We start from the raw sequence: 23502 nt of genomic DNA, 5'->3' as shown, positions 1-23502 counted from the left end.
GGATAACTTTATGCCAACTTTATGTATCAGCCTGTCTTACATGCATCTCAGCAACTTCCCTTTAGAGAGGACATCCACTTTGAAGAGCTTATTTCCTGCCATATTTTTTTCCCTCAATGCTTCTATTCTTTTGCCATCTGCTTTACCTTCCTTTTCTACTTCTAACGTCAGTTCCTCCGAGTTGGGAATAAAATTGGGATGAAAGAAAGAAATAACTAACTCTCAAGAGTTATTTACAATTTACTACTATACATACTAGTTAGAAGTTATTTTATTATCCCCTGTATTTGCTACATAAATTATTCTTTTTGTCATCTTTATCCAGAGAATCCCTCATAGGTGTTTTTAGTACCTCAAATATTGTTAGGTAGACATGCTGAAAATCAAATAATTAACAGAGGATATAATTTCATGCATAAGGATTCTGTAGTCACTCTGTATCACACAAATTTCTACATACTAGAATTTTTCATGTGGAGAACACGTGATTAGATAATTTGATGGACTCAGCTTTTTATAACTGGTTGCTTACATTACACTAGACAATTCTTTCCTACTATAACAGCAATTGAGTATAACAGGACTACTGTATATGAAATAGTCATATGAAAAATTTTCAGCATTTTTTAGGTTTATACTTCAAAATTTAGATAAAGGATATGATCTCTCTTCTAGTGTCCAAATTCTTTCTTGATAAACTTATTATTTTATTTTCAAGGTATCTCAATTTTTTAATAAAATAAATTGGAAATAAACTAAGAATGTTTTATAAAAATCCATAAATAGGGGAGGAGCCAAGATGGCGGAGGAGTAGGATGGGGAGAACACTTTCTCCCCCACAAATTCATCAAAAGAGCATTTAAACGTCGAGTAAATTCCACAAAACAACTTCTGAATGCCGGCAGAGGACATCAGGCACCCAGAAAAGCAACCCAACTCTTCGAAAGGAGGTAGGAAAAAATATAAAAGACAAAAAAAAGAGACAAAAGAGGGAGGGACGGAGTTCCGTCCCGGGAAGGGAGTCTTAAAAAGAGAGAAGTTTCCAAACACCAGGAAACCTTATCACTGCCGAATCTGTGCCAAGCTTTGGAAGCACAGAGGGCAACATAACAGGGAGAAAAAATAAACAATTAAAACTCGCAGATTGCGAGCCCTACGGTAACTCCCCCAGCGGAGAAGCAGCGCAGACGCCTGCACACGCCATTAGCAAGCGGGGGCTGGGCAGGGAGGCGCGGCGCGGGCTGCATCGCTCAGAGTAAGAATCTGGCCTGAATACCCTGAGCGCTATCTGAGCGAAATAATTTGGGCTAGCAAACCAGACTGTGGGATATCTACCACGCAAAAAGCCAGCCCCAACCTAAGACACCACCAGGCCCGCGCACGGAACAAAGGACCGAACAGAGATAGTCGGCTGCAGACCTTCCCCCTCCGGTAACAGGCAGCCAGAGCCGGAAGGGGACAATCGCAGCCCCAGAGAGACATTATCTATAAAACTGTAAGCAGGCTTCTTTGCTAGCTAAAACTGCTTGGGGGTCTGGACGGTCAACATCTGCCTGAGAAGGTGCGCCGGTTTTACACCCAGATAACCGAGTGGCGGGGAGGCGATAAGTCGCAGCATTGGCGTTCGCCAAACACCTCATCACCTGAGCTGCTCGGACCTGGGAAGAGCACAAAATGCAGGCCCAACAGAGTCTGCGCCTCTGAGGACTACCCGAGTGCCTGAACCTGAGCGGCTTGGACCTGGGAGGTACATGCAGCCCAGGGCTGGCCTCGGATTGTTCTCGGCGAAACAACCTAGAGCCCGAGCAGTGTGGGCAGGGAGGCTACATGCGCCGTGAGTGGGGGCAGACCCAGTGTGGCTGAGGCACTGCGAGCGCACGCCAGTGTTATTTGTTTGCAGCATCCCTCCCTCCCTCCCCACAGCGCGACTGAACAAGTGAGCCTAAAAAAAAAAAAAGTTTCCCCCACCGTCCCCTTTGTGTCAGGGCGGAAGCCAGACACTGAAGAGACCCGCAAACAGAAGAAGTTATAACAGAGGGAAACGCCTTGGAAGCTACAGGCAATAGATTAAAACCCCGTGGTTACTACGGACTACATAGGAAGGGGCCTATAGATATTGAGAAATATAAGTTGGACCAAGGAACTAGCCAAAAATGAACTGAACCCACCATACAACAAAACCAGAGAAAGTCCTAGATATATTTTTACTATTTTTACGATCATTCTTTCTTTCTTTCTTTCTTTTTTAATTAAAAAAAATTTTTTTAAGTCCTCTATTGTTCCTTTAATTTTCACTTTTATAACCTATTACTTTGCAAAAAAAAAAAAAGACCCTATTTTTTTCTTCTTCAGCAAACTTCATATATATGTATTTTATAATTTTTTGACCTTGTTTTTTTTTTTCCTTCTTCTTTTCTTTAATATTGTATTTTTGAAATTCCAAACTCTACTCTAGTTTTTTAATTTTAGCTTTTTGGTATATGTTATCAATTTTGTACCTACAGTTTTTTTTATAATTTCTGTGACTTTTTTTTTTCTGTTTAATTCTCTTCTTCTTTTATATAACATTGTATATCTGAAATTTCAAACTCTACTCTAGATTTTTAATTTATGCTTTTTGGTATTTGATATCAAATTTGTACCTGTATTTTCTTTATGATTTTTGCAACATTGCTTTTGTTTGTTTCTTTTCTCTCTTTATGTTTCTTCTTACTTTTTTTTAACATTGTATTTTTGAAATTCCAAACTCTACTCTAGATTTTTAATTTTTGCTTTTTGGTATTAGTTATCACTTTTGTACCTGTATTTTCTTTATAATTTTTGCGACCTTTTTTGTTTTTCTTTGTTCGTTTTTTCTCTCTTTCTTTTCCTTCTTTTCTTTAACATCGTATTTTTGAAATTCCAAACTCTACTCTAGATTTTTAATTTTTGCTTTTATGTATTTGTTACCAATTTTTTACCTTTAAGAACCCAATGTTCAGGACCCATTTTTCACTATGGAGCGAGATTACTGGCTTGACTACTCTCTCTCCCTTTGGACTCTCCTTTTTCTCCACCAGGTCGCCTGTGTCTCCTCCCTAACCCCTCTCTACTCTACCCAACTCTGTGAGTTTATGTGTGTTCCAGATGGTGGAGAACACTTAGGGAACTGATTACTGGCTGGATCTGTCTCCCTCCTTTTCATTCCCCCCTTTTATCCCTCAGGCCACCTCTGTCTCCTTCCTCCTTCTTCTCTTCTCTGTGTAACTCCGTGAACATCTCTGAGTGGTCCAGTTGTGGAGTGCACATAAGGAAGTGACTACTGCTACCCCACTCCCTCCACTATTGATTCCACCTCATCTCATTTGGGTCACCTCTAACTCCCTCCTCCCTCTTCTCTTCTCCATGTAATGCTGTGAACCTCTCTGAGTGACCCTCACAGTAGAGAAACCTTTCATCTTTAATGTAGATGTTTTATCAATGGTGCTGTATAGAAGGAGAAGTTTTGAAACTACTGTAAAAATAAGACCGATAACTGGAAGCAGGAGGCTTAAGTCCAAACCCTGACTCCAGGGAACTCCTGACTCCAAGGAACATTAATTGACAGGAGCTCATCAAATGCCTCCAAATCAACACTGAAACCAAGCACTACACAAGGGCCAACAAGTTCCAGGGCAAGACATACCAAGCAAATTCCCCAGCAACAAAGGAGCACAGCCCTGAGCTTCAAGATACAAGCTGCCCAAAGTCACCCCAAACCATAGACATCTCATAACTCATTACTGGACACCCACCAGAACACCGACACAAGCTTCCCTAACCAGGAAACCTTGACAAGCCACCTGTACAAACCCACACACAGCGAGGAAATGCCACAATAAAGAGAACTCCACAAACTGCCAGAATATAGAAAGGACACCCCAAACTCAGCAATTTAAACAAGATGAAGAGACAGAGGAATACCCAGCAGATAAAGGAACAGGATAAAAGCCCACCAAACCAAACAAAAGAGGAAGAGATAGGGAATCTACCTGATAAAGAATTCCAAATAATGATAGTGAAATTGATCCAAAATCTTGAAATCAAAATGGAATCACAGATAAATAGCTTGGAGACTAAGATTGAGAAGATACAAGAAAGGTTTAACAACGACCTACAAGAAATAAAAGAGAGTCAATATAAAATGAATAATGCAATAAATGAAATTAAAAATACTCTGGAGGCAACAAATAGTAGAATAACAGAGGCAGAAGATAGGATTAGTGAATTAGAAGATAGAATGGTAGAAATAAATGAATCAGAGAGGATAAAAGAAAAACGAATTAAAAGAAATGAGGACAATCTCAGAGACCTCCAGGACAATATTAAACGCTACAACATTCGAATCATAGGGGTCCCAGAAGAAGAAGACAAAAAGAAAGACCATGAGAAGAGGAGATAATAGTTGAAAACTTCCCTAAAATGGGGAAGGAAATAATCACCCAAGTCCAAGAAACCCAGAGAGTCCCAATCAGGATAAACCCAAGGCGAAACACCCCAAGACACATATTAATCAAATTAACAAAGATCAAACACAAAGAACAAATATTAAAAGCAGCAAGGGAAAAACAACAAATAACACACAAGGGAATTCCCATAAGGATAACAGCTGATCTTTCAATAGAAACTCTTCAAGCCAGGAGGGAATGGCAAGACATACTTAAAATGATGAAAGAAAATAACCTACAGCCCAGATTATTGTACCCAGCAAGGATCTCATTCAAGTATGAAGGAGAAATCAAAAGCTTTTCAGACAAGCAAAAGCTGAGAGAATTCTGCACCACCAAACCAGCTCTCCAACAAATACTAAAGGATATTCTCTAGACAGGAAACAAAAACGGTGTATAAATTCGAACCCAAAACAATAAAGTAAATGGCAACGGGATCATACTTATCAGTAATTACCTTAAACGTAAATGGGTTGAATGCCCCAACCAAAAGACAAAGACTGGCTGAATGGATACAAAAACAAGACCCCTACATATGTTGTCTACAAGAGACCCACCTCAAAACAGGGGACACATACAGACTGAAAGTGAAGGGCTGGAAAAAGATTTTCCATGCAAATAGGGACCAAAAGAAAGCAGGAGTAGCAATACTCATATCAGATAAAATAGACTTTAAAACCAAGGCTGTGAAAAGAGACAAAGAAGGTCACTACCTAATGATCAAAGGATCAATCCAAGAAGAAGATATAACACTTATAAATATATATGCACCCAACATGGGAGCACCACAATATGTAAGACAAATGCTAACAAGTATGAAAGGAGAAATTAACAATAACACAATAATAGTGGGAGACTTTAATACCCCACTCACACCTATGGATAGATCAACTAAACAGAAAATTAACAAGGAAACACAAACTTTAAATGATACAATAGACCAGTTAGACCTAATTGATATCTATAGGACATTTCATCCCAAAACAATGAATTTCACCTTTTTCTCAAGCGCACATGGAACCTTCTCCAGGATAGATCACATCCTGGGCCATAAAGCTAGCCTTGGTAAATTCAAAAAAATAGAAATCATTCCAAGCATCTTTTCTGACCACAATGCAGTAAGATTAGATCTCAATTACAGGAGAAAAACTATTAAAAATTCCAACATATGGAGGCTGAACAACACGCTGCTGAATAACCAACAAATCACAGAAGAAATCAAAAAAGAAATCAAAATTTGCATAGAAACGAATGAAAATGAAAACACAACAACCCAAAACCTGTGGGACACGGTAAAAGCAGTCCTTAGGGGAAAGTTCATAGCAATACAGGCACACCTCAAGAAACAAGAAAAAAGTCAAATAAATAACCTAACTCTACACCTAAAGCAACTAGAAAAGGAAGAAATGAAGAACCCCAGGGTTAGTAGAAGGAAAGAAATCTTAAAAATTAGAGCAGAAATAAATGCAAAAGAAACAAAAGAGACCATAGCAAAAATCAACAAAACCAAAAGCTGGTTCTTTGAAAGGATAAATAAAATTGACAAACCATTAGCCAGACTCATCAAGAAACAAAGGGAGAAAAATCAAATCAATAAAATTAAAAATGAAAATGGAGAGATCACAACAGACAACACAGAAATACAAAGGATCATAAGAGACTACTATCAACAATTATATGCCAATAAAATGGACAACGTGGAAGAAATGGACAAATTCTTAGAAAAGTACAACTTTACAAAACTCGACCAGGAAGAAATAGAAAATCATAACAGACCCATCACAAGCACGGAAATTGAAACTGTAATCAAAAATCTTCCAGCAAACAAAAGCCCAGGTCCAGATGGCTTCACAGCTGAATTCTACCAAAAATTTAGAGAAGAGCTAACACCTATCCTGCTCAAACTCTTCCAGAAAATTGCAGAGGAAGGTAAACTTCCAAACTCATTCTATGAGGCCACCATCACCCTAATACCAAAACCTGACAAAGATCCCACAAAAAAAGAAAACTACAGGCCAATATCACTGATGAACATAGATGCAAAAATCCTTAACAAAGTTCTAGCAACCAGAATCCAGCAACACATTAAAAAGATCATACACCATGACCAAGTGGGCTTTATCCCAGGGATGCAAGGATTCTTCAATATCTGCAAATCAATCAATGTAATACACCACATTAACAAATTGAAAAATAAAAACCATATGATTATCTCAATAGATGCAGAGAAAGCCTTTGACAAAATTCAACACTCATTTATGATAAAAACTCTCCAGAAAGCAGGAATAGAAGGAACATACCTCAACATAATAAAAGCTATATATGATAAACCCACAGCAAACATTATCCTCAATGGTGAAAAATTGAAAACATTTCCCCTAAAGTCGGGAACAAGACAAGGGTGCCCACTTTCACCATTACTATTCAACATAGTTTTGGAAGTTTTGGCCACAGCAATCAGAGCAGAAAAAGAAATAAAAGGAATCCAAATTGGAAAAGAAGAAGTAAAACTCTCACTGTTTGCAGATGACATGATCTTCTACATAGAAAACCCTAAAGACTCCACCAGAAAATTACTAGAACTAATCAATGACTATAGTAAAGTTGCAGGATATAAAAGCAACACACAGAAATCCCTTGCATTCCTATACACTAATAATGAGAAAACAGAAAGAGAAATTAAGGAAACAATTCCATTCACCATTCCAACGGAAAGAATAAAATACTTAGGAATATATCTACCTAAAGAAACTAAAGACCTATATATAGAAAACTATAAAACACTGGTGAAAGAAATCAAAGAGGACACTAATAGATGGAGAAATATACCATGTGCATGGATTGGAAGAATCAATATAGTGAAAATGAGTATACTACCCAAAGCAATTTATAGATTCAATGCAATCCCTATCAAGCTACCAACAGTATTCTTCACAGAGCTAGAACAAATAATTTCACAATTTGTATGGAAATACAAAAAACCTCGAATAGCCAAAGCGATCTTGAGAAAGAAGAATGGAACTGGAGGAATCAACCTACCTGACTTCAGGCTCTACTACAAAGCCACAGTTATCAAGACAGTATGGTACTGGCACAAAGACAGAAATATAGATCAATGGAACAAAATAGAAAGCGCAGAGATGAATCCACTCATATATGGACACCTTATCTTTGACAAAGGAGGCAAGAATATACAATGGATTAAAGACAATCTCTTTAACAAGTGGTGCTGGGAAAACTGGTCAACCACTTGTAAAAGAATGAAACTAGAACACTTTCTAACACCATACACAAAAATAAACTCAAAATGGATTAAAGATCTAAACATAAGACCAGAAACTGTAAAACTCCTAGAGGAGAACATAGGCAAAACACTCTCTGACATACATCACAGCAGGATCCTCTATGACCCACCTCCCAGAATATCGGAAATAAAAGCAAAAATAAACAAATGGGACCTAATTAACCTTAAAAGCTTCTGCACATCAAAGGAAATTATTAGCAAGGTGAAAAGACAGCCTTCAGAATGGGAGAAAATAATAGCAAATGAAGCAACTGACAAACAACTAATCTCAAAAATATACAAGCAACTCCTACAGCTCAACTCCAGAAAAATAAATGACCCAATCAAAAAATGGGCCAAAGAACTAAATAGACATTTCTCCAAAGAAGACATACAGATGGCTAACAAACACATGAAAAGATGCTCAACATCACTCATTATCAGAGAAATGCAAATCAAGACCACTATGAGGTACCATTTCACACCAGTCAGAATGGCTGCAATCCAAAAGTCTACAAATAATAAATGTTGGAGAGGGTGTGGAGGAAAGGGAACCCTCTTACACTGTTGGTGGGAATGCAAACTAGTACAGCCACTATGGAGAACAGTGTGGAGATTCCTTAAAAAACTGGAAATGGAACTGCCTTACGATCCAGCAATCCCACTGCTGGGCATACACACTGAGGAAACCAGAAGGGAAAGAGACACGTGTACCCCAATGTTCATCGCAGCACTGTTTATAATAGCCAGGACATGGAAACATCCTAGATGTCCATCAGCAGATGAATGGATAAGAAAGCAGTGGTACATATACACAATGGAGTATTACTCAGCCATTAAAAAGAATACATTTGAATGAGTTCTAATGAGGTGGATGAAACTGGAGCCTATTATACAGAGTGAAGTAAGCCAGAAGGAAAAACACCAATACAGTATACTAACGCATATATATGGAATTTAGAAAGATGATAACAATAACCCTGTGTACGAGACAGCAAAAGTGATGCTGATGTATGGAACAGTCTTATGGACTCTGTGGGAGAGGGAGAGGGTGGGAAGATTTGGGAGAATGGCATTGAAACATGTAAAATATCATGTATGAAACGAGATGCCAGTCCAGGTTCAATGCACGATACTGGATGCTTGGGGCTGGTGCACTGGGACAACCCAGAGGGATGGTATGGGGAGGGAGGAGGGAGGAGGGTTCAGGATGAGGAGCACATGTATACCTGTGATGGATTCATTTTGATATTTGGCAAAACTAATACAATTATGTAAAGTTTAAAAATAAAATTAAATTTAAAAAAAATCCATAAATAGTTGCTGACTTTATAAGAAATTTTTAATATTACTAGTGTATAAATTTTGAAGTAGTGATTACATTATTTCTGCTTGTGTTTATTCCGTTTAATTTCAATTTGACACAGGAGTGGGCTTTCCATTTAGCTAAAATTGACAATCTGAGTATTATCATATTTTAATCCTTTGGAAGTAAGGAAGATATACACTGTAACTCTTGGAGTTTGGATCAGTGGTCTGATAGCTGTAGATATATTTGATCAGTCTTACACTGTATTAGACCTGGAACTTACCAATGTTTTGGCAAAAATAAAAAACATCAGCTAAACCAATTTACAAGGCTGTGTTTTACTAGATAAGAACTGTCTAAATGCAAGGAAAAAATATTTACACTCATGTGTTTTAAAAACATAATTTAATTTTTAAAATTTAATTTTAAGATAACTTTCAATAATTATGAAAATGATACTGATATTTTACTGATCCAATTAGAATAAAAATCTTTATCTTTTTCTTGACTTTAATAAGTATTTTGTAAATTTACCTTCATTGTGTAAAATTTCATTTATGACTAAAGTTTGTGTATATACATAATGTAAATTCATGTATAATAAGATGAATTTGCAGTTGGGCAAATACTTTCACTCTGTTTATAATTTAATCTAGACTTTATGTTTCAAGCCAGAAATAATAAAAAAATCATCTTGAGTCCAAATCCACTGAAATGTACAAGAGTGAACCAAACTGTAAAGTATGGACTCTGGGTAATTATGATCTATGGATGCAGGCCCATCAGCTGTAACAAATGTAACACTATGCAAGGGGATGTTGGTTGTGAAGAGGCTACATGCATGTTTGGAGTAAGAAAGTATATGGGAGATCTCTGTAACTTTCAATTTTGCTCTGAATCAAAAAATTGCTCTAAAATTATTAATCCAGTCTTGATTAAAAAAATTAAGCCAATAAAAAAATACTCTTGACTTTCTCTTGTAATTTTTTAAGCTATTAAGAGACTTCTTGCTAAAACTGCTACAGACTGTAACTTGCTCATTTTACAACTCTCAAACAACAGGAAGAGGCATAAAAGAAGCTTCTTGGGTTTGTACCATTTTAGTACATTATTGCATTGTTGGCAGAGTCTTAGATACAGAGGGGAAAATCAAGATTTCTTAGGATTTGAAAAATGCTTCTGAACTTATCTGTAGAAATATGAAAAGAAGCTGTTTTTAAAACAGAGTAGGTATTTTTAAAATGAAAGTGATATGCAGAAATTAATGAAATTTCAAAGTGATTAATTCAATTTATTTATTTATATATTTAAATGTATATATTATGATTTAGAGAAGTAAAATAGGGTATATTATAAATTTAAATCATTTTCAGAATCTAACATATATAGACTTCTCTATAATCATATATTCAATAAGCTATGAACATTTATAAGTCATTTGTGCTACTTGTCTACTTGAACTAGTTTTAAGTTCTATTAACAGTAGAACCAGGTAGATTCCCTATCTCTTCCTCTTTTGTTTAGTTTGGTGGGCATTTATCCTGTTCCTTTATCTGCTGGGTATTCCTCTGTCCCTTCATCTTGTTTAAATTGCTGAGTTTGGGGTGTCCTTTCTGTATTCTGGCAGTTTGTGGAGTTCTCTTTATTGTGGCTTTTCCTCGCTGTGTGTGGGTTTGTACAGGTGGCTTGTCAAGGTTTCCTGGTTAGGGAAGCTTGTGTCGGTGTTCTGATGGGTGGAGCTGTATTTCTTCTCTCTGAAGTGCAATGAAATGTCCAGTAATGAGTTATGAGATGTCTATGGTATTGGGGTGACTTTGGGCAGCTTGTATTTTGAAGCTCAGGGCTGTGTTCCTCTGTTGCTGGAGAATTTGCTTGGTATGTCTTGTCCTGGAACTCGTTGGCCCTTGTGTGGTGCTTGGTTTCAGTGTCGGTATGGAGGCGTTTGATGTCAAATAATGTTCCTTGGAGTCAAGAGTTCCCTGGAGTCAGGGTTTGGACTTAAGCCTCCTGCTTCCAGTTATCGGTCTTATTTTTACAGAAGTTTCAAAACTTCTCCTTCTATACGCACCATTGATAAAACATCTACATTAAAGATGAAACGTTTCTCTACTGTGAGGGTCACTCAGAGAGGTTCACAGCGTTACATGGAGAAGAGAAGTGGGAGGAGGGAGTTAGAGGTGACCCCAATGAGATGAGATGGAATCAATAGTGGAGGGAGTGGGGTAGCAGTAGTCACTTCCTTATGTGCACTCCACAACTGGACCACTCAGAGATGTTCACGGAGTTATACAGAGAAGAGAAGAAGGAGGAAGGAGACAGAGGTGGCCAGAAGGATAAAAGGGGGGAATGAAAAGGAGGGAGACAGATCCAGCCAGTAATCAGTTCCCTAAGTGTTCTCCACCATCTGGAACACACAGAAATTCACAGAGTTGGGTAGAGTAGAGAGGGGTTAGGGAGGAGATACAGGCGACCTGGTGGAGAAAAAGGAGAATCCAAAGGGAGAGAAAGCAGTCAAGCCAGTAATCTCGCTCCCTAGTGAAAAATGGGTCCTGAAGATTGGGTTCTTAAAGGTAAAAAATTGGTAACAAATACATAAAAGCAAAAATTAAAAATCTAGAGTAGAGTTTGGAATTTCAAAAATACAATGTTAAAGAAAAGAAGAAGGAAAAGAAAGAGAGAAAAAACGAACAAAGAAAAACAAACAAGGTCGCGAAAATTATAAAGAAAATATAGGTACAAAATCGATAACTAATACCAAAAAGCAAAAATTAAAAATCTAGAGTAGAGTTTGGAATTTCAAAAATACAATGTTAAACAAAAAGGAAGAAGAAGCATAAAGAGAGAAAACAAACAAACAAACAAAAACAAACAATGTCACAAAAATCATAAAGAAAATACAGGTACAAAATTGATATCAAATACCAAAAAGCATAAATTAAAAATCTAAAGTAGAGTTTGGAATTTCAGATATACAATGACCCACCTCCCAGAATATTGGAAATAAAAGCAAAAATAAACAACTGGGACCTAATTAACCTTAAAAGCTTCTGCACATCAAAGGAAACTATTAGCAAGGTGAAAAGACAGCCTTCAGAATGGGAGAAAATAGCAAATGAAGCAACCGACAAACAACTAATCTCAAAAATATACAAGCAACTCCTACAGCTCAACTCCAGAAAAATAAATGACCCAATCAAAAAATGGGCCAAAGAACTAAATAGACATTTCTCCAAAGAAGACATACAGATGGCTAACACATGAAAAGATGCTCAACATCACTCATTATCAGAGAAATGCAAATCAAAACCACTATGAGGTACCATTTCACACCAGTCAGAATGGCTGCGATCCAAAAGTCTACAAATAATAAATGTTGGAGAGGGTGTGGAGAAAAGGGAACCCTCTTACACTGTTGGTGGGAATGCAAACTAGTACAGCCACTATGGAGAACAGTGTGGAGATTCCTTAAAAAACTGGAAATAGAACTGCCTTATGATCCAGCAATCCCACTGCTGGGCATACACACTGAGGAAACCAGAAGGGAAAGAGACACGTGTACCCCAATGTTCATCACAGCACTGTTTATAATAGCCAGGACATGGAAGCAACCTAGATGTCCATCAGCAGATGAATGGATAAGAAAGCAGTGGTACATATACACAATGGAGTATTACTCAGCCATTAAAAAGAATACATTTGAATCAATTCTAATGAGGTGGATGAAACTGGAGCCTATTATACAGAGTGAAGTAAGCCAGAAGGAAAAACACCAATACAGTATACTAACGCATATATATGGAATTTAGAAAGATGGTAACAATAACCCTGTGTACGAGACAGCAAAAGAGACACTGATGTATAGAACAGTCTTATGGACTCTGTGGGAGAGGGAGAGGGTGGGAAGATTTGGGAGAATGGCATGGAAACATGTAAAATATCATGTATGAAATGAGATGCCAGTCCAGGTTCGATGCACGATACTGGATGCTTGGGGCTGGTGCACTGGGACGACCCAGAGGGATGGTATGGGGAGGGAGGAGGGAGGAGGGTTCAGGATGGGGAACACATGTATACCTGTGGTGGATTCATTTTGATATTTGGCAAAACTAATACAATTATGTAAAGTTTAAAAATAAAATTAATTAAAAAAAAAAAAAACAGTAGAACCAGGCTTCCCTGGTGACTCAGTGGTAAAGAATCTGCCTGTCAATGTAGGAGATGCGAGTTTGATCCCTGGGTTGGGAAGATCCCCTAGAGAAGGAAATGGCAACCCATTCCAGTATTATTGCCTGGGAAATCCCATGGACAGAGGAGCCTGGTGGGCTACAGTCCATGGGGTCAGCAAAAGAGTCAGGTACAACTTAGCAACTAAACAACAGTAAAACCATGTATTAAACCTAACTGTTCATAATCAGACATTCCTCCATTTTAATGCCACTTACCTTTTTATTCTTGGTCTTTTTCTTTTTCTTTGGTTTACTCTTAACCTGATAGGTAAGAAATACATCTATTTAATATGCAATTCAAACTGTACAATGGATTATTTTGCAAAATGTATTTCCTCTAACCACTTGGAATTTTATCTTCTAAAATAGATCATAGTTTCCTCTAGATTCTATGGAACATTAGTTTCATTTTAATTTCAATCTCAGTTTTCTGCTTGAGAAATCACTGATGTATAAAGGAACAATATATAACATTGATGAGTAGGCCACTGAAAAGAGCTCAGAGGTCTTCACTTGCACATGTGCATGTATGACTAACAAAGGTGTGTGTGTGTGTGTGTGTGTGTGTGTGTGTGTGCATGCATGTAAGACTAACAAAGGAAGAAGGCACCTTAAAAAATCAACATATTCTGGTCCATAAGATGAAAAACTAAGCCTAAAAAGAATTTAGTGACCACATATTAACTGCTACCACTTATCTGTAAAGAAATAAATCCTGGATGATTTTAATTCTACCTCTGTGTAAATAGTATTGAAATATCCCTGTTTTCTCTTCCTTTCTCTCTCCTTCTATTCCCTACTATGCTTTCTTCTACTTTCTGCTAACCTTCCATATTCACTCCACCATTTAGGATGAATAAACATGTTCGGAAATCTAGCACAGTGCCTGGCACATAATAAGTGTCCAATAAATGCTGTCAAAAATACATGATTAAGGCAGGGAAGATTGTAGAAGAAAGTACTGGGAAAAGAACTATTCCAATTCAAGCTCTGCATAAACAATATGATAATATAAAGTAAGACTATCTAGGATTCTTTAAGAACAGAACATGTAACAAACTAAAAGCCTTGATTAAGTTCTTCTAATTCAAATATTAATGAGAGCTTATACTTCCTGGAGATCTTTAATAGATTCTGTTGAAGATTCACTGAGTATCGATGCCCCATCTTTATTCATTTCTGCTAACTGTATTTCAGGGATTGATTTCACATTTATATTGTACTCCATAAGAGGTGGACTTAGTTCTTCTTCTTCATTTGGTAACTCTTCTACTTCAATACCTAAATATTAAAACCAAAACATTCAAAATCTGTATGCACATAATTTTATCTTTATCACTATTTTAAATATATTTACTCCCCCCATAACACCATCCCAGAAATAAAAATAGAAGACATCTTACTCTGTTCAAGTACTAAATGAAAATAAAATGTCTATTTATCAATGACCAAATAATAATAGGTACATATACTAGCCTGAAACCAATCAGTATGAACACAATGGTAAGATATTTTACTTTTATCTTAAGAAGACTATAGATATTAGATAATCTAGAACTTAAGTCAACCCTAAATATTAGCTTTTGAGTATCCTGACACTGACACTGTTAACACTGCAACTAGTATTATTTTAGGGCATAAATTTGAAACATAAAGAAAAGAAGGAAAAGTTCGATTTATTTTTTTCCATTTTTTCCTTCTTTTTCATAAACAAAGGTTGTTAAAGGGTATCAGCCCCCTATTATGTAACTTCTTCTTTGACACCATGCTCCTTGATTGTGCTCCTTCCTTTGACTCATCACAACTGGTTCAAACAAAAGGCATGGTATTCCTTTCTTAAGTATAATTTTAGTTGCAGAATTTGAATTACATTTAAAAAAACCAACAGTACATAAATGAAAATCAAATAACTAGCAACTCATTACCTGGCAAAAAGTATATAGCTTAACAATGGATAGTTAACCAAATAAAAGCTACATAAGCTAACGAGTAGCATATATGATCAGGCAGAGCAAGCAAGCAAGCATTTTTGCCTGTTGAACTGTCCTTTGTGTCAGAAGTTAAAATACTCTGTTAGGGTAAACTTCAGGGCACATATACTAAGAGGAAGGCAGGGTAAAAAGGCTCATACTAGATTCAGTTGATCAGTAGTGATTTGATCATATAATTTTCCAAACTTATAGTAAACACAGTTTATCATACAGTTTATTTGGGCCAAGTAAAAATCTACAGGTGCCCCTTAGCTACACAGGGTTGAAAGGTCACTTAGGTATTTGGTTTCTAAACATACTTACGTTGACTGCCTGTTATTGACTGTAGAGCAATTCCTATGATACATAAAGAAAAATTTTAGATGTATTATTGAAAATGCAACCAACAAATATCAGACTGAGAATAAGAAAAACCATAAAGTTTTTTTATATTGCACCAATAAATATAATTAAAAATAACCTTCACTCATGAATCCAGTTTAAACAAAGTATAATTTTTAGATTAAAACATAAATTTTATGTTATAAAGCTTATCTAATCCATGATTAGAGAAAGGAAAGTTAAAAAATATAGTTCATAATAATGTCTAGAACACCAGTACTTTAAACCAAGAAGCAAATTCTTACAATTGACAGTCTAAGGTCATGAAGTAATAATAGGTAATTATGAAGCAAATCTCCGTTTTAAGTTTGAGCCTTTTTTTAAGCAAAATTCTGATAAGCAGCCCCTCTCCTTACCCATTAATATTTATTAAGCACCTATGATATATGAGGCTGTATTAGGCTCTAGAGTTTTAAAGGTGAAGAAAAAAGATAACCTTTATAGAGAGTTAGTGGGGACAATGGATATTAATCAGATACACAAAAGAAAACTACAACTGTAGTAACTACTAGGGAAGAATGATAAGATTCTAGGAAAGCCTCTATTAAAGAGACTTGACCAGTAAGCTCTACAGACTTCCAGAGTGAGAACTGAAATGCCTTGAATCTATCACTCAAAGCTCTTTCCCAAATATTACCTTTATTTTCTTAAGTTATTGTTATTTAAAATCTTAACAGAATAAATGCAAAAAAGAAAGCCTCTAATTTATAAGTTAATTTACAAGTCAAGGGTTTTTGCCTGACTTTCTTGTATCATCAAACTCAGCATTCTCTTCTTTCATGTTCAAAAACAGCTTTTAAAGGTTAAGCAGGAAAACACAATGGTATCCCAGAGCCTTAGCTAAAGGACTGGGATGGGGTCTAGCAATTATTTCTGAAGAAAATCTGGACCAGGTCAACAATTACTAGACTTGCAAAGCTGTATGTTTAAATAGCATCAGTGTAATCATCAGTTGCTCACCAGGTAGTATGACTAATAACTTGGGACCAGGAAAATGCAGCCAGAATAGCACAGTGAGGGTTTCAGTGATGCTGACATACGTTCACCTTCACCTTCCAAGACAGCTGAGAAGCTATCCTGGAATGTGGAAAGGTGGTCTAAAGTCTTTCCCATAACAGACAGTGTCTGAGCATGGCCACTGTTGACTTTAGACACCTTGCATAAATGTTATCTGATTTTTAAGATTACCTATGAACAATGGAGAGCTAAACTTCTAAACTAAAAGTCACAGTTCTGATAGAAAGGTGAAACATGCACTCATGGTATTTACAAGAGCATTCTTGAAACACGCAGTACCTGTATTTCACGGTTTTAGGCATCCTTAATTTTGTAGAAGTGATAAAACTCCTCTACTTAAAAATCTTCAACAATTCCTTTATGAAAACACAAACTCCTCAGCGTGGCAAGAGAAATCCTCTTGAATTTATTCTATGAACTCTCCCCTATGTTAAACTCTGTATTGCCAAACTTTTTGTTCCTTGAATTATATTTCTATGTTTCTATACCTTTGTTCTTGTTTCCTTCTGAAATGTCCTTCTCCATCTTCTTCACTTGGCTAACTTTTACATTTAAGAATTCCTAAGATATTATATTCTCCAGAAAGCCTTTTTGGATTCTCTTAGACTATAATTTCCCATGGTATTTTGAAAACATCTCTAGTACTGTAATTACTACTAATGTCTTGATGAGTCTATTCTCTCAAGAATGTGAGCTCACTGAATCTCCTGGCCTTAGCAGTGTGTCTGACACATAGCAAACACTCACTGAAGGTTTACTAGCTTAGGTAAATAACTATTTTGTACCTTGTTGATAGCAGGATAACATCCTCTGGATGATTTCTGGTACTGGTATGCCTAGATAGATGGACAGTTGATGGTAATCAAGGGAGATATTCTCAATGGGATTCTCCTTCACTTTGTCAATATCTTCTTTTTTCATCCCAAGGCGCAGAAGAATATCTGAAACTTTTTTCCAAATTGAACTGAATTGTGACTCAGTGAGACCATTCATCAAAATCTCACTAAGGAGGATATCTCTGTATTTGCACAGCCTCAAGATGTCTGCAGACTTAGAGAGATCAGAAGGTGGTGGTTCCATATTCCAGCCTTTTTTGGGTGCAGGGAACACATTCAAATGTTTTATGAGAGCTAATAGAAGGTATAAGTCAAACTGTTTGGACTGTGGTAGCTCCTTGTTTGGGGGATAGAGCAGATGCCATGCTCCACCCAAAGGGTGATTGGTCCAAAGATGGTTGTAGTAGGGTTCCAGTACATTCTTGTGTATAAGAAGCTCTTTTCTCAAAAGAGGGGGTGGCAGAGCCTCATCAAATATTTGCCGAACAATGTCAGTACCAGAAACAATAATTATATGAAGCAGATGATAGAAATAATTATAATCAAGTTTGAAGATAGGCATTTCATCTGAAAATGAATTTTGAGAAGTCAAAAGATTCCACATTAATGTTCTTTTTCTATGTGGTTTCAGGTATTACATCCTAAGTTCATGTAGGACAGGCACTATTCCAAAAGAATAAAGTATATACTACAGAGCTTTGCCACAGCCAGTGCTCAATAAGCATGCTGCTATCTGTCTAGCTGTCAAAAAGTCAAAACAAAAACAGTATGTTCCAAGCAAAAGAAATCACAAAAACTCATCACCACAGAAGCCTTTCAACCGTTCAGTGTTTTGTTCAAATAAATGATCTGTGGCCACCAAATGGCATAAAAGTATTAGGCCTTTGAATATTTTGAAGACTGTCAAGAATGGTAATTGCCGGTGTTTAATTATACTTTATTTAGGCAATTACGTTTTACCTTAATCAGCATTGTCCACTATCCAGTGAGAGTGGAAATGCTGCTTGTCTGACATAGGAATTGAATTTGAAACTTTATCTAATTTTAACGAGTTTAAATTTAAATAGCCACATATGGCTAGTGGCTACCTTATTAGAAAATGCAGAACTATATTAAGAAACGTAAAATGATTTAATGCCTTGCTCCTCAAAGTATAGTCCATTGACCAGCAACAGCAACTTCCACATGGGAGCTGGCTAGAAATATAGAATCTCAGGTCTTAACCCAGAGTTACTGAATTGGCACCTACAGCACCTATAATTTAACAAAATCACAGATAGTTCAAACATATATTAAAGTTTGAGACACACCAATCTAATGAATCTCTTACTCTTATCTTCCCAAAAAATAAACTAATGACTAAGTAGGTGTTTCATCAATGAAATGGAATGAGGCATGAGACTGAACTATTTGATATTTGATATTTTGAACTATTTGAACTATTTGATATTTTTTCTGGTTTAGTAGCACCTCCAAACGAGAAAGCAGACTGAGATGAATTAGAAAGTAATAAGAATTTGGTATATGACAGTATATTTTAAACTAATATTTATCATTATCCTTAATGAATGTGTGTTTCAAAAGATTTTTAAAGTAATATACTCTTGCTTGATATACTTGACATAAACTGTGGAGGCAAGCATGGTTACAAAGCAAATGACTCAAGGAGGAGCTTTCTCTGGGCTGCCAAATAAGCAGCTGGCTAGAATCAGGGACATCCCCAAACAAGAAGGAATGCCACCAGACTACACTTCCCTGGGGCCAGGAGACCTTAAGGTCTCCAAATGCTGAGCAGCTGGCATTTGTTAGCACACTCCTGAAGAGGTGGCACCATTTGGACTTTGAGCCCAAAATGTTCATTCTTTCCATTTCACCCTTTAACAGGGAATGCAGCAAAGAAGGAGAGGTTGGTAAGAAGATCAGATGAAGCTCAATCTCTATAGCCACAGTTATGCACTACCTCTCTGTAGAGGCAAGGTAATGTGATACCCGTACACCTGATATTTCTGTCAGTGAATTCCAGCCTAGACCAAGTGATGCTTGTTAGTATAAACCCAAGCCCATGAACGGCAAACATAAATAAACATATGGTTGTTAATGGCATGATACTTTACATAGAAAGTCAAATTTTTTAACACAGTTTTTAATAGCAGACATATGAAAGTAAAATATACCTTTTGTACCAAGTTTTAAACTGATCTTCGGTCTTATATCAGTATCAGTTATTTTCAGATGCATCAACTTTTTATAGCTGCAATTGGAAAAAAATAAGTTAAAAAAGTCAGTGAAGATTTTTGATATCAGCATGGCTAAGTCAGTGAGCACTTTCTTCTTCTACTCCTGGAAATAATTTAAAAGCAAAGGAGAAAACTGAATGAACAAATAAAAACACCAACAATAACAACCCTACAAGGCCATTTTCACTGGAATTCAGAGGCAAGTAGAATTGTTAGATTTCATACAAAAAGAATCACATGACTAACTTGTTTGCAAGAAGACTGTATGGTAGCAAAAAAATAGAAGTCTTTGCATTATAAAAAGTCAGCAAACCTGGAACTCCTCCCATATCCTCTTCCACCACAGAATCTTCTTACCAATAACTATTCTTAAAAAATTCATTTAATTAATTACTGCATGCATGCTCAGTCGCTCAGTCGTGTCTGACTCTTTGCAACCCTTTGGCCTGTAGCCCACCAGGCTGCTCTGTCCATGAGATTTTTCAGGCAGGAATATTGGAATGGGTTGCCATTTCCTCCTCGATGAGATCTTCCCTAACTAGGGATCAAACTTGTGTCTGCATTTCCTGCATCACTGGCAGATTCTCTACCATTGAGCCATTGGGGAAGTCCCCCTTTTAATGACTAGCAATTAAAAGAGACACAAAGAAAGAAACTGGTATAGTGTCAATACGAATAACTAGGAAAAAAAAGAGAAAAAAAGTAGCAAGATTTATTAAATAGACTAAGTAAATGCTGCCATGAAACAGCTGAAAAAACTTGGCACTTGACTTCGAAAAGAACTCTCCCACAGAAAACAATACCAAAAAAAAAGGCAACACTAGAATGTATGCTTAGCTTAAAGGACAGAGATGGTGGTGGTGGTTGTTACTGATTTTATCTCTAGCACCAGCATAACACTGCCAATCATCTGCTACAAAGAAAACATTTTAAACTCTTAACAATATATAGTAATAGCAAAGATACTGAGTAAAAGGAATTCTACATTGCCAGCCAGCCAGAGTGTAAATTGGTAAAACCACTATGGGAAACAGTTCAGCAAAATCTAGTAAAGTTGAAGATATGAATAGATGGCCTAGCAATTATACTCCTAGGAATACACTCTGGAGAATTTTTTGCACACGTACACCTGGAGACATATATAAGAATGTACATCATAGAACTGTTGTTACAGTCTAAAACTGGAAATAACCCATATGTCTATCAATGATAGAACAACTAAAGTAGTATAGCTATAAATGTCTCCAAAGGATTCTCCAGGCAAGAATACCGGAAAGGCTTGCCATTTCCTTCTCCATGGGATCTTCCCAACCCAGCAATCGAACCCAGGTCTCCAGCACTGCAGGCAGATTCTTTACCGACTGAGCTAAGAGGGAAGCCCCATAGCTATAAATGAAATAGACCAGTGAAATGAAAAACTATAATAGGAAAAAAATTTCAATGTCTATTTAAAAGCATAAAAATGAGTGTTTAAATGTATATAAAATTCAAAACAGAAAAAAATAAACTATACTTATAAGCAACAGTATATTATGGAATCAAGGAAATATGTAGAAGTAAAATATATGATGCACAAAAATGGGAAGAAATCACACTATATTATTGTAATGCTCATACACTATATATGATGCATTATTTAAAAACAGATTTTTATGGGTTAAAAATGTGTATCATCACAACATTGTAAATCAACTATATTGCAATAAAATAATTTAAAAATGTGTATCAAAGGTTTCAGAGCAGTCACTTACTATAACAAAAATAAATATAATAAAAAAAACAAAAAACTGCTATCGGGAAACAAAAAACAAGGGCAGAAGGGAAAAATTGAAAACAACCAAGAATATGGTAGATTTAAATCCAACACAATCAAGAATTATAGCAAATGTATGTGGAAATGACCATCTAATTTAAAGACAGACATTGTCAAGCTGGATATAAAAAAAAACAAACAACCAAGACCTATGTTATCTCTAAGAAACCCTCTTTAAAGGTAAAAATATATATGTGCTGTGTGCTAAGTCACTTCAGTCGTGTTCAAGTCTTTGCTACCCTAAGGACTGTAGCCTGCCAGGCTCCTCTATCCATGGGATTATATAAATTGAAGTAAATGGTTGCAAAAAGCTATGCCGCACAAACAGTAATTAAAAGCTGGAATAGTTATGCAAATATCAGATAATAAACTTAAAGCAAAAATATTATCAGGGATAATCAGGGATATCCTTTTACATAAGGATAAAGGATTCAAATCATCAAGAAAAAAAGAAAGTAACCCTATATATGTGTGTAGTATCTAATGAAAAGAGTTTAAAAATATACTAATAGGCAATAGAAAAAGACAATATATAGACATCAAACTTCAACATTTCCCTCTTAGTAATTGATAGAAAAAGTAAACAGATAATCAGTAGTGATACAGAAACACTGAAACAAAACTAATAAATCAACTTGGTATATTAATAGAACATGGTACTAAACAAAGGCAGATATAGTTCAAATGCAATGAGACACTTATCAAAATATACAATATTTAAGTGTCATAAAAGAAATCTCCACAATTTTTAAGGCTATAATGCTTGAAAATATATTCTGTGACCACAGGGAATGAGACTGGAATTCATATATAGAAACATAGCTGAAATATCCCCAAATATTTGGCAATTATTTAACACACTTCCATACTTATACACACACACAATTAGAAAATAATTTGAGTTGAAAAACCTAAAAACAACTTACATATTAAAATGGATGGGACACAGCAAAAGCAGTGATGCTAAAGGAAAGCTATATATTCTATATATAAAGCTATATATTCTATAAAGAAAAAATAGTCTCAAATCAATCATGAAATCTTTCATTCTAAAAAATTATAAAAATGTGAGAAAGCTGAACCCAAAGCAAGCAGAAGCAAGGATGTATAACAAAAGTTAAGAACAAAAGACAATGAATTGAAAACAGAAAAATATTAGAGAAAATCAATGAAATGAACTGATTCTTTCAAAGGATCAACAAAATTGATAAACTTCTAGTCATAATGATCAAGCAAAAAAAGACACAAATTTCCAACATCAGAAATTAAAAGGGTGACGTCACTGTAGAATCTACAGATATTAAAAAGGGATCATACGGGAATATTATAAATAACTTTATGCAAAGATATATAACTTGAATGAAATTGACAAATACCTTGAAAAAGACAAACTATCAAAGCTCATTCAAGAAAAAATAATCTTAATAGCTATGTGTCTATTACACAGAAGAACTATACAGAAAAGATTTTCATGACCCAGATAACCACAATGGTGTGATCACTGACCTAGAGCCAGACATCCTGGGATGCGAAGTCAAGTAGGACTTAGGAAGCATCACTACGAACAAAGCTAGAGGAGGTGATGGAATTCCAGTTCAGCTACTTCAAATCCTAAAAGATGATGCTCTGAAAGTGTTGCATGCAATATGCAGCAGATTTGGAAAACTCAGCAGTGGCCACAGGACTGGAAAAGGTCAGTTTTCATTCCAATCCCAAAGAAAAGCAATGACAAAGAATGCTCAAACTACCGTACAATTGCACTCATCTCACGCGCTAGTAAAGTAATGCTCAAAATTCTCCAAGCCAGGCTTCAACAGTACGTGAACTGTGAACTTCCAGATGTTCAAGCTGGATTTAGAAAAGGCAGAGGAACCAGAGATCAAATTACCAACATCGCTGGATCATTGAAAAAGCAAGAGAGTTCCAGAAAAACATCTCTTTCT

At 36.1% G+C, this 23502-nt stretch overlaps 1 protein-coding gene across 11 annotated transcripts in view; it reads right to left on the bottom strand.

Annotated features, from left to right (window-relative positions):
- DZIP3 (DAZ interacting zinc finger protein 3) overlaps positions 1–23502 on the bottom strand; it is a 129892-nt gene that overhangs the window by 43102 nt on the left and 63288 nt on the right. For 10 of the 11 annotated variants that reach the window (XM_027514206.1, XM_027514570.1, XM_027514137.1 and 7 more), the window contains 5 exons: positions 19684–19760; positions 17459–18076; positions 15579–15611; positions 14396–14565; positions 13501–13545 (listed from right to left, as the gene is read on the bottom strand). In XM_027514206.1, the coding sequence (XP_027370007.1) occupies positions 13501–13545; positions 14396–14565; positions 15579–15611; positions 17459–18076; positions 19684–19760 (943 nt within the window). The remainder of the gene's footprint in view (positions 1–13500; positions 13546–14395; positions 14566–15578; positions 15612–17458; positions 18077–19683; positions 19761–23502) is intronic. The other variant, XM_027514880.1, reaches the window with a different exon arrangement.

Source organism: Bos indicus x Bos taurus, chromosome 1 (assembly GCF_003369695.1).
Source record: "Bos indicus x Bos taurus breed Angus x Brahman F1 hybrid chromosome 1, Bos_hybrid_MaternalHap_v2.0, whole genome shotgun sequence".
NCBI classification, from domain to species: Eukaryota; Metazoa; Chordata; class Mammalia; order Artiodactyla; family Bovidae; genus Bos; species Bos indicus x Bos taurus.
Note: the sequence above shows the minus strand (reverse complement) of the source record. Positions and strands in the feature narration are given on the sequence as shown.